A 12,327-nucleotide genomic window follows, 5' to 3' on the forward strand; every position below is an offset into this window, starting at 1 on the left:
TCCCTTTTCTACCAAAATTTTTTAAATGCACCTGATTTCAGTGAAAATACAATTATTTGTAAGGGAAATAAATAAAAATGTCTATGACAATTTTCCAAATTACAAATTCCTGGAAGGTTACACATTACTTATCTAATGAATATTTATAATAAATAATTGTGATACCAAAGAGCATTTTTAAATATCAGTATAAGACAATCTTCTTTCAGAAGATAAAACTGTTTTTTTTTTCTAAAGGAATTATAAACGGTAGACAATTGTCTGTAGAGGTGCTGCATTTCTCCTATATGTTTAAATACTCAGGTCACCCGGCCTCAGGCGCAAGCTTTAGAGGAATGATTCTCAGCTTGATTAGCTAAGACTTTTGCCTCAAGGAAAACCAGTTACCAAAGAGTTACTTGTGCCTCAAGGGGTATAAATACTACAGCTGTTTGTGTAACTGTCAGATCCATTTTTTTCTACTAACACTCTACAATAAATGCAAAGGGAACTAATCCTAAAAAGAAAATGTTAGATGAGTCTATGTTAATGAAGAAACAATTTTTACATGAGAAGTGATTTGTTCTGAAAAGATATAAATAATTTCGGTAATTGGAAGAAATTGTTACAAAGTTTACTGACTTTTAAAATAACAACAAACAAAAAGGCAAAATCTGATGCCAAAGATGTAGAGAGCCTAAATAAAGCTATCTTTACAGACACGTTCTTGATGTGTGAAACAAAACTAGGGGCTCAGTGAGAGAAACCAACTAGAAAATATGCACAGAATGACCAACACTTCTTTCAACACACTCATAGGACTCTTTCAACACTATGGATTATCTCAAACCAGAGGAATGTCTGCTATGGTATCTGGACCAATGCCAGCCCCTTATTATAAAGCAAAGAACTCTTCAAGAGAATATCCTGAGTCCTTGCTTTGCAATCTGACAAACTGAGGTATTCAAACTAAAGAGTTAAGATGAGAACCAAGAGTGGTAGCTGACATTGTAGGATACAGAATAATTCCAGGTAATACAGTTGAAAAAAGATTCAGAAGGTCACATTGCATACTTTTTTGGACTGTCTTTAAGATATATTAGCCTCCATAGAGAGATACATATATTTAGGCGGCTTTAGCCTAAAATCTCAAATACCTACTTTTTTCTTTAAAGGTACTCTTACTGTAAAGCACTATTTTCAAACTACAGATTGTAGCTCACTAATATCTCCTGAAATCAACTTAGTGGACCACAGTAAGCATTGTTTTTAAAAAGAAAGAAGACTGGTCTAGACTAGCCTAGAATAGAAAACATCCGTCTGTTTCACATACAATAAGAAGTGTTTTGTCAAATTTTTGCTTCAGTTGTGTGTGTGTGTGTGCGCGCGCGTGTGTGTGTGTGTGTGCGCGTGTGTCCTGAGGCATGATGCAAAATGTATTTCTTACCGTGGGTCTGACTTTAAAAAACTCTGAAACCGGTCACAGTAGTGTCTACCTTCCACACGTTCGGAAGAGCAGAGGAAGGGGGTCTCTGCAATCTCCTCTTAAGTCACCAGCATATAGACCACTGTATAAATATATTACTACTCTGCTGAAAGAGGCCCAGAGAAGTCTCAAAGTGAGGTGGCTGCCTCTTCTCTGACGTTCGACCCTAAACACAGAATCACTGGAGCAGAGGAAGGGAAGGGATGGAGGCAAAAGAAATAGGAGAAAGAAGCAAATATTTTTCTTCTACTCCTATCTTCTACAGACTTATACAAGTCTGTTCTCTCACTCACAAATTGGGTTTATTATTTTGAGGATGAGGAAACACCAAGAAATGGTAATAACCTGAATATCACTAATCACCTAATTGCAAAACATTTAAGAAACAGAGGGGGGGAAAAGCCCCCCAAGCGCAGATAGGAGCAATTACTGATATATCAAAAATGAATAGGCATTTGTTTGAAATCAAGTGGAATTTTATTTCCCAGAGCATAGATACTCACGTTAAAAATATTAGCTAATGAAGCCATGATCCTGAAGTCTGTAAGTACTGAATCAACCTAGTGAATATTTTCAATAGAAATTAACTCTCCTATAAACATACATTTTAAAAACAATGCACATCTTGAAAGGAACAAAAATAAAATACTAACTTATAATAAAATGTTTAACGAGACAATTCTCTCCTTTATAAACTGAGACATCAAAGTACAACATCTTAATTCAAAAGCAGATGAACACTCACCTCTGCCTTCGTTCATCATCCTTTAAAACTTCATAAATGGCCACCAACTAAAACAGAAGCATTACTTTAAAAATAATCTCAACTATAGGAAATCACTTAGGAGACGAACACACTATAATTCACATGCAAAAACCCCATGCACTCATATATACAATGAACAGATAAAATCTTAATTATAAGTAACATTTTACGGTTTTGGTAGCACCTTAAGAGGTTAAAAAAGGCTTGATATCCAAATAAATCTTTTTGAAAGATGCAAAACTAATAATTATCTTAACATGTGATTTTTAAAGGCAAAAACTGTAATTTAGACAAGAAAATTATGACAATTATGACCCCCCAAGAATTTAGGGATTCTAATATAAAAAAATGTTGGTAAAAGCATATTTTGTAAAAAACTGAATAAATACGTATACATTATATTTCTAAACTACAATCCCATTTTAAATGGAAATATTCTACGTGTAGGTTACTGTTTCTACCGTAAACATTTATTTATAAATTATCACAAAAATACATAAACAATAACAGCATATTTCACTTACTTGTCTAAACTGAGTTTCTGCATTTTCATCTTTATTCTTGTCTGGATGCAAAGTTAGTGAAAGCTTACGATATGCTTTTCTAATGTCTGCAGATGAAGCATCCTGGGGGGGTGGGGAGGGGAAAAACACAAAGCAAACTTTGTCAGTAAAAGAAATTCCCAGAACCTTGTTAAGATCTGAGAAGACAGCCAACCAAGTGCAGGACCCCAGGCAATGTAATTTGAGCAATCAGTCTAACAACCAGGCTATGCAACTAGCCTGACCCACATGACTGAACAATTATTCAATCTAATTTGGCTCTCCTCTTAACTTTTCATTACCATACATTCATTTAAAGAAGACAGTATTTGGCAAAACTTTTCAAACACTTGCCTTCCTAAAATTAACCAATAAATCTTTTTCAGTAATTAAGAGATCAAAAAGAAACAAATTAAAAATTAATACATCCGTGTGCCTTCAAGGAAGGTATTTATCTGAGAATCCTAAAGCCAATGTCTGAAGCCCAGGCTTACCATATGTGGTTCCTTCATTGCTATTTATATTGAATTTACCATGAAGCAACAACCTATGGAATCTCAATTTCACATGTCAAAAAGTATGCCTATTTGAAGGCAGTTAACTTTGCATTTACCCAAAATAATTATAATTAGAAATAGTTATGTATATTTGTCCTTAACTTTTTTTTTTAGTACTTTATAGGTTATTTTCAACACTGTCCAGTTTCCGTAGTCTGATTTGCAGAAATAAATTTGCCCACTATTTATGTATTACTAACATAGTTTAAATATATTTTAAAAGGTCACGATAGTTGAGGAAGAGTACTTTGGATTAAGTGCATATTAAAATTGAATTTTATGTAATCCTGTGTGTACGTGTAAACTCAGAGAACATCATTTTACATGGCCAGTAAAAAATACATGACAATAACAAAGAACACACTGTTAAGTGGGGTATAAAACTTGATCTCCACCAAATTTAAAAGTTATTGCAAAAACTAACATTCATAGTGGGGCAAAATGAGGATAAAGTTGCTTTTTAAATTTTATCTTGTTTTTTAGCTGAGTATTTGTTCAATTAATTCCTAAAACTGATTTACTAAAAAGTTCAAATGACTAAAAACACAAAACATAACAAAAGTCTGTGTACCTGGGACTAAATAGCTGTTAAAGAAACAGGTGGAAAGAGGCAAAGTGAGACTACAATTAGTCTGTCAAGCTCTCTTTTATAAACCAATACTTTCATTACCAATTTTCTGGGGCTTATTGCTCCAGGCAATCACTCTACTTTAAAGTTTCAATTTAGGTGTGAATATTTTTCTGACTTGTGGAGGGCTGAGGAGCTATAAAATTAGCAGAGTAAGTTTCGCAGGTAACATGGTTATAATTTCCATTCACATTTGCTCAATGGAATTGATGTGTTCCTTATACTTAAATGATAGGTAGCATGTAGCAGAAAAGGATGATTATTTACTGAAACTCTGTGATGGAGATTTTGTTGAGCAAAGAGGTCAAGTGTCAAATGAATTCTCATTCTCTAACTGGGACTTTAATTTTAGATTTTATTAAATTGGGACTATATCACAGAGAAATTCCAGAAGTAGATTTCTTACAAAATAAGAGTGTATGTATTTGCTTATGTTACAAAATTAATACATGCTCATTATGGAACATCTATGACTTACATAATAGTCACCTAAGACATTTCCCTCCTTCCAGTCTTGGCAAACTGACCCCAATCCTCCATTTTTCTGCCACAGTATAAACCATAAGGGTAAATGTGGCCAGATGGCTCTCCTATTTCAAACCCTTCAGTAATGCCCAAGAACCTTCATCATCTGTCTTTTCCTCTCTTTTTAGCTTTATATCCCACTATCTTGGTCCATCCTCCTTGTCCCCCAAACCATCACACGATATGATGCTGTTCTCCAACTTTATGTTTTTGTTTTGCATCCAGCTGTAGATACAGACAGTTCTCTCCTGACTTAGAAATGGGCCTCTCAGGCTACACAGAAATACTGCCTATTTTCCTCTTGAGGATCTGCCCAGTAGGTTTATTTCACTAATAAGTGGAAAGAACTTATTCGTTTCATGCTAAGTGGACAGAACTGAAAAACTCAGAGGTTTTCCTATCTAAAAGACATGCTCTAGACAAGCTGCACCTCAAACTAGCTTATGTATGTATTAAATTTTAGTTAATTACTTAATGAATCTTAACTTATTTTATCCTCATAACAAAGCTATAAGATAAGTATAGCTGTTAGCAGGCCCGTTTTACTGATGAGGTAAGTGAGGCAAAAAGAAGTAATTTGCTCAAGTTCATACTACTGGCAAATAGAGGAAAACAGAATTCACACCCAGAAAATATTGCATCAGAATCATAGCTCTCTATGTTGATTCTTTAAATTCAGTTAGTAGATTTCATCTGAGCCACTTCACAAGAACTAAAGCTTTGGGGAAGGCTGTGAGAACAACTGCTACAATCCTACTGAGCTGATAAACTATGTGGAAAACATCCACATAACTACAATGGAATATGACCAACTGCAGGGGTTTTTTTTTTGCGTTACACGGGCCTCTCACTGCTGTGGCCCCTCCCGTTGCGGAGCACAGGCTCTGGACGTGCTGGCTCAGCGGCCACGGCTCACGGGCCCAGCCGCTCCGCGGCATGTGGGATCTTCCCGGACCGGGGCACAAACCCGTGTCCCCTGCATCGGCAGGCGGACTCTCAACCACTGCACCACCAGGGAAACCCCCTCAACTACAGTTTTAACGGTAAAGATCCTGATATATGTTGGCTTTTACAGCACATTTTACATCGTATTTCTACTAGAGACCTGAATGTTAGAACATTCATCTCACATACACAGTGAGTTAGACGTTTTATCTCTCTGGCTTTCAGAGAAAAATTTTTGATAGGACTATGGGTGAACTAGCCATCTCTAACACTGTTGACATCAGGAGATCTACAGGGTTCAACTGTTAGAATTCTTTTCCTTCTAAATGTGATATGGTTTTTTGGCAAGCTGGACATGAATTATCATAATACTTGGATGACCTCTGTAAAGGAGAGATATATGGTCATTCTTTTTGGGTTTTTTTTGGGGGGGGGTGCTGTGCCGCACAGCATGTGGGATCTTAGTTCCCTGACCAGGGATCGAACCTGCGCCCCCTGCATTGGAAGTGAAGAGTCTTAACCACTGGACCACCAGGGAAGTCCCTGGTCATTCTTTATTTAAAAAAAAAAAAACCAAAACACAACAACAACCTATGAAAATAATGTTTGTCAAACCTGAAAAAAAAATGTGATGAGACATCAATGAAAGTGGCAGAGTAGGGAACTCCAAGGGCCTGTCCCTGAAGAGAGACAGCAAATAACCTGGCAAAACCTGTCAGAATCAACTTTATCTGAACTCTTCAAACTAGTCAAAGGATTCCAGCAATCAGTCAAGCACTTAGTCAAGCAAAAGGTAGCTAATTTGCAATAAGGGTCCTGAAGATGCCAATCTGAGTTACTGGTGTGGGTTCCTAGTGTTAGAGTGAGCAAAGTGGACTTTGTCCTCCAAGAACTGTGGCTGCTTGTTCTGGCCTATCTTTTGGTTCCCTGACAGACTGTGTAAAGGACTTACCTTTATTTTACCAAGCTCAGATCTCTCCCAGTGCAGAGAGGCAACCGTTCAGGACATTTGTCAAAAACATTTAACAGCAAATTTATCAGCAGATGCCAAATGAGGCAAGGGATGGCAGCTGGGGTAAACAACAGACACATCAAAAAGCTTAGGAGGAAAAACCGGGAAGTGAGATGCTTTGGGGAATATGGGATTTGGGGAATATGCTTCTTCCCACCAGAAGACCCACATGTGTGTGCCCAAGGCAGAGTAGCTGCTCAAAAACACCTGAGGCGGCCCTAAATTCTCACTTCTGGCTGAGCTTTAGGCTGTATACAAGCAGCAAGTGAAGTCTAAGGGTGAGTTGTAAACTGCCTAGCTGAGTGTTGAAGGCATGCCCCAACATATACACAGGACCCATTGCCAAAGATTTTGAGGTTTTTTTGTTTGTTTGTTTCTGGTCCCAAACCTTTAAGGATATCTCTGCTGAATCATTAGCTGACCCCTAAGCTAGTCAAACAGATGCCAGTGGCCACACATGTCAAAGAATATACACTTTACAAAATTAGTTCAGAAAAATCACTAGACAAACAACATCAACCACAGGCAGCAAAAAACAAACAAACATTAAAAAACCCTGATGAGGTAAAATAATCTAATTACCACATTATATATTCAAAATGTCCAGTACTCATTAAAAATTATGAAGGATGCAAAGAAACAAGAAAGTATGGCCCACACACACAGAAAAATGGAATTAACAGAAATTGTCCCTGATGAAGACCAGACACTGGATTTACTGGAGAAAGACTTTAGATCAACTGTTTTAAATATGCTCAAGAGCATGTACAAAGAACTAATAAAAAGAACAAGAATGATGTCTCACCAAACTGAGAATACCAACAGAGACATAAAATTTTAAAAGGAACTAAAGAAAAATTCTGGACTTGAAAAATACAATAACTGGGGCCTCCCTGGTGGCGCAGTAGTTGAGGGCCCGCCTGCTGATGCAGGGGACACGGGTTCGTGGCCCGGTCCGGGAAGATCCCACATGCCGCGGAGCGGCTGGGCCTGTGAGCCATGGCCACTGAGCCTGTGCGTCCAGAGCCTGTGCTCTGCAACGGGAGAGGCCACAACAGTGAGAGGCCTGCGTACCGCAAAACAACAACAACAACAAAAAAAAAAACCAGTAACTGAAATTTTAAAAATCACTAGAGGGACTCAAAAGCAGATTTGAGCAGGTAGAAGAAAAAAAATCTATGAACTTGAAGATAGGTCAATTGAGATTTTCCAATAAAAGGAACAAAAAGAAGAAAAAAAATGAAGAAAAATGAACAGAGCCTAAGAGATCTGTGGGACACCACCAAGTATACCAACATACATTTAATAGGAGTCCAAGAAGGAGAATAGAGAAAAGGCCAAAAAAAAAAAAAAGACTGAAAACTTCTAAAATTTGATAAAAGACAGGAATATACACATCCAAGAAATCTCAACAAATCCTAAATAGGGTAAACACAAAGAAATCCACACCTAGAAACATTCCACTCAAACTTTTCAAAGACACAGAGAATCCTGAGAACAGCAGAGTGACTCATGTACAAGGAATTCTCAAAAACATTAACAGCTAATTTCTCATCAGAAGCCATGGTGGCCAGAAGTTAATGGAATGACAGATTCAAAGTGCTTAAAAAAATCTGTTAAGCGAGAATTCTATATCCAGCAAAGCTATTCCTCAAAAAAGAAAGAGAAATTAAGATGTTCCAATAAAACAAAAGATAAGAATTCATTTCTAGTAGACTTGCTCTACAAAAAGTACCACAGAGAGTCCTTCCGGCTGAAAGAAAAAAATACCAGGGAGTAACTCAATTCACACAAAGAAATAAAGAACACTGATAAAGGTAACTATATAGATAAATATAAAAGTCAATATTCATGTATTTCTACTTAGTAACTCCAATTTTTATATGATTTAAAAGACAACTATTAAAGCAATAATAATAAATGTCTTAAATGTCTTAAATAATAAATGTCTATGTCTCAAATAAAACAATAATATAGATCTATGTCTATGTGCATACATGTATAAAGATGTAATCTGTGACAATAACTATATAAGGAAGGGGAACACAGTTATACAGGAGCCAAATTTTTTATACGATTGAAACTAACTTGCTATTAATTCAAACTAGATTTCTATAAATTAACATGTTAATTGTAATCTCCATGGCAAACACTAAGAAAATAAAGATCTACTGTAAAAGAAACAAAAAGCAAATCAAATAGTACACTAAGAATACTGTCAACAATTGTATGCCAACTAGGAAACCTAGATGAAATAGACAAATTTCTAGAAACACACAGACTGACTCATGAAGAAACAGAAAAAATGAATAGACCTGTAACAAGAGATCGATCAGTTAATAAAAACCAAAAAAACCCTAATGTCCTAAAAAAGAAAAGCCCGAAACCTCAAAACCAGATGACTTTCACTACTGAATTCTGTCAAACATTTGAAGAAATCACAATCCTCTTTAAACTCTTCCAAAACATAAAGGAGGAAGGATACCAAAACCAGAAAAACACCTCAAGAAAGAAAACTATAGATCGATATTCCTTATGAATACAGATGCAAAAATTCCTCAGCAAACTTCTAGTAAACTGAATCCAGCTGTATATAAAAAGGATTACATACCATGACCAAGTGAGATTTATCCCATGAATGCAAGGGTGTTTCAGTGCATGAAAACCAATCAATATGCCATATTAATTAAATGAAGAACAAAAAACCACACAGTCATCTCAATTGATGCAGAAAAAGCATATCCAACACCATTTAATAACAAAACATTCAACAAACTAGGACTAGAAGGAAACTTTCTCAAGTTGATAAAGGGCATCTATGAAAAACCCACAGGTAACCTCCTACCTAAATGGTGAAGTCTGAAACCTTTTCCCCAAGATCAGTAGTAAGAGGGATATCTGTCTGGCCTGAGCAATTAGTCAAGAAAAAGAAATAAAAGGCATCCAAATTAGAATGGAAGAATTAATACTCTCTATTCACAGATGACGTGATCCTATACGTGGTAAATCCTAAAGCATCACAGAACAAGTATTAGAGCTAAGAAGTAAATGTATTAAATTGTAGGGTACAAGATCAATATATAAAGATCAGCTGTATTTCTACATACTAGCAATTAAAAATCCAAAATGAAACTAAGAAAAGAAATCCTTGACAATAGCATCAAAATGAATAAAATACTTTGGAATAAGTTTAACAAAAGAAGTGTAACATCTGTACACTATGAACTATAAAACACTACTGAAAGAAATGAAACAAGGTCTTAATAGAGAGGCATCATATGTTCATGGACTGGAAGACAATATTAAAATGGCAATAATTCCAAAATTGATCCACAGATTCAATGCAATCCTCATCAAAATCCCACCTGGCATTTTGCAGAAATTTACATGCTTATCCTAAATTCATAGGGAAATGCCAGGGACCCAGAATAGCTACAATACCCTGAAAACAAAGTTGGAAGATTCACATGTCCTGATTTCAAAACTTACTACAAAGCTATAGTCATCAAGACAGTGTGGTCATGACACATGGATAGACATACAGCTCAACATAAGAATTCAAAATCCAAAAATAAACCTATTCATCTATGGTCAAATTGATTTTCAACAAGGGTGCCAACATCATTCAATAGAGAAAGAACAGTCTTTTCAACAAATGATGTTGAGATAACTGGATATCCACATGCAAAAAAAAAAAAAAAAAAAGAAAGAAAGAAGTTGGACCCTTATCTCACACGATATAAAAAAACTAACTTGAAATAAATCAAAGTCCCAAATATAAGAGCTAAAACTATAAGACTCTTACAAGAAAACACAGAGGTAAATCTATACAACCTTGGATTTTTACAATGGATTCTTAGCTATGATATTAAAAGAACAGGCAACAAAAGAAAAAATATACAAATTGTACTTAATCAGAATTTAAAACTTTGCAGCCACTGTGCAAGTTTGGTCGTTCCTTAAACAACTAAACACAGAGTTACCATATAACCTTTTCATTATATTCCTAGGTATTTATTGAAGAGAATGAAAACTGGTGTTCAAAGAAAAGCTTGTACACAAATGTCCACAGCAATACTATTCACAATAGCCAAAAAGTAGAAACAACCCAACATGCACTAACTGATGAATGGATAAACAAAATGTGGTATAGGTATATCAATACAATGAATATTACTCAGACATAAAAGGAATGAAGTACTGATATATGCTACAACATGAATGAATCTTGAAAACCCGATGCCAAATGAGAAAAGCAGACACAGAAAGCCATGTATTTCATGATTCCATTTTAACTGTCCATTTGTCCTTCATGGACAAATCTATTGATACTGAAAGCAAATCAGTAGTTCCCAGGGGCTGGGGAGAGAGGGAAATGAGGAGTGACTGCTTAATACACACAGAGTTTCTTTTCGGGGTGCTGAAAATGTCCAGGAATTAGATGATGGCTGAACAACATTGTGTATACACTAGAGATCATGGAATTGTACACTTAAATTGGTTAAAATGGTGAATTTTACATTTCATGAGTATCTCAATTTTTAAAAATTGAAAATGCAGAATTATCTTTATTGCACGCTATGTGCTAGGTGCCATTCTAGCCACAATATATGTTAATTCTCTTGATTTTTACAACCCTTGGTGATAGGTATAATTATTATCTTTATTTTAATCAGGAAACTGGGGCTTAAACTAAGGCTTAGTAATCTGCCAAAATGTTAGATAGATACTAGATAGCAGAAATTTCCCGACAGAAATTTAGTCTCACCTCCCATGCTACCTCTTCTAGAATTAAAGACTATTTTCTGCATATCCTATGGCCACTCCTTGATTATCTTCTACTGTAAATTAAGCTATATACATCAAAATGGAGCCAGCTATCTCTGGGAGTCTGAAAAGCAGGATTAGTAATAATCTGATATAGCTCAACCCAGAGATGTTTAAAGTGTATGGATTGTTCCCAGTGAACACTCTTCTAGAGGTAGATACATTAATCTAAATGAACAACTTCTTACCTAATTTACTTTTGAACAGATCTGGTAAGGATGTTAGACGTGGGACAAATCTCAGAGAAATTTTACTCATATTCTGGATTATATGAGAGTTAGCCCCTTTCCACTTACTATGATGCTTAGGATGAAGATGGGCTTGAAAATAACTAAGCCACTTACTAACTATGTGATTTTGGACAATTTATCTACTCTAAGTCTCAAGTTCTCATCTATAAAATGGAAATAATAATGTTACAACAAGTAAATACATATACATGTATGTAAATATATATACACACATACTTATATGTACATAATGTGCTTATTATAGTATCTGGCACATAGTAGTGCTGAGTAAATGAAAACTTATAATACGTAGGCTAGAAAGTCACTATTTCTCTTTCATTTTAACACTTAGCAAACCTGACTTGCAGTTTATTTGGATTTGTGCTTCAGACCGTGAGTACTAAGGAATTGAGGAGTAAAATGAATTTGGATGGTTTTTATTTATTGATTTGACAATATTTATTGAGTACCTACTACTTACCACCATTGAGGACACAGTAGTGAACAAAATAAACCCAATCTATCCTCATAAAGGCTTTGCAAGGTAAGAATACTGAAAATTCTGTCTTAGGTGATCCAAGAGGGGTTTCCTATTTTACTTAATATCAGGGATTGGCAAACATTTTCTGTAAAGGGCCAGATAGTAAATACTGGAGGCTTTACAGGCAAAAATGTCTCTGCTGCAATTACTCAGCTCTGCCATTGTAGTGAGAAAGCAGCCACAGACGACACATAAACAAATGGGTGTGGTGGTGATCCAGTGAAATTTTATTTTCAACAACAGTTAGTGTCTGGTTTTGGCCCATGGAGTGTAGTTTGTTGACCCCTGA

The 12,327-nt window shown here is 35.7% G+C and overlaps 1 protein-coding gene across 1 annotated transcript in view; it reads right to left on the reverse strand.

The window, feature by feature from the left end:
* DNAJC1 (DnaJ heat shock protein family (Hsp40) member C1) overlaps positions 1-12,327 on the reverse strand; it is a 194,815-nt gene that overhangs the window by 116,953 nt on the left and 65,535 nt on the right. The window contains exons 2-3 of the mRNA XM_059057860.2: positions 2,756-2,857; positions 2,211-2,257 (exon numbers count right to left, since the gene is read on the reverse strand). Coding sequence (XP_058913843.1) covers positions 2,211-2,257; positions 2,756-2,857 — 149 coding nt within the window. The remainder of the gene's footprint in view (positions 1-2,210; positions 2,258-2,755; positions 2,858-12,327) is intronic.

This window comes from Kogia breviceps, chromosome 3 (genome assembly GCF_026419965.1).
Source record: "Kogia breviceps isolate mKogBre1 chromosome 3, mKogBre1 haplotype 1, whole genome shotgun sequence".
Taxonomy (NCBI): Eukaryota; Metazoa; Chordata; class Mammalia; order Artiodactyla; family Physeteridae; genus Kogia; species Kogia breviceps.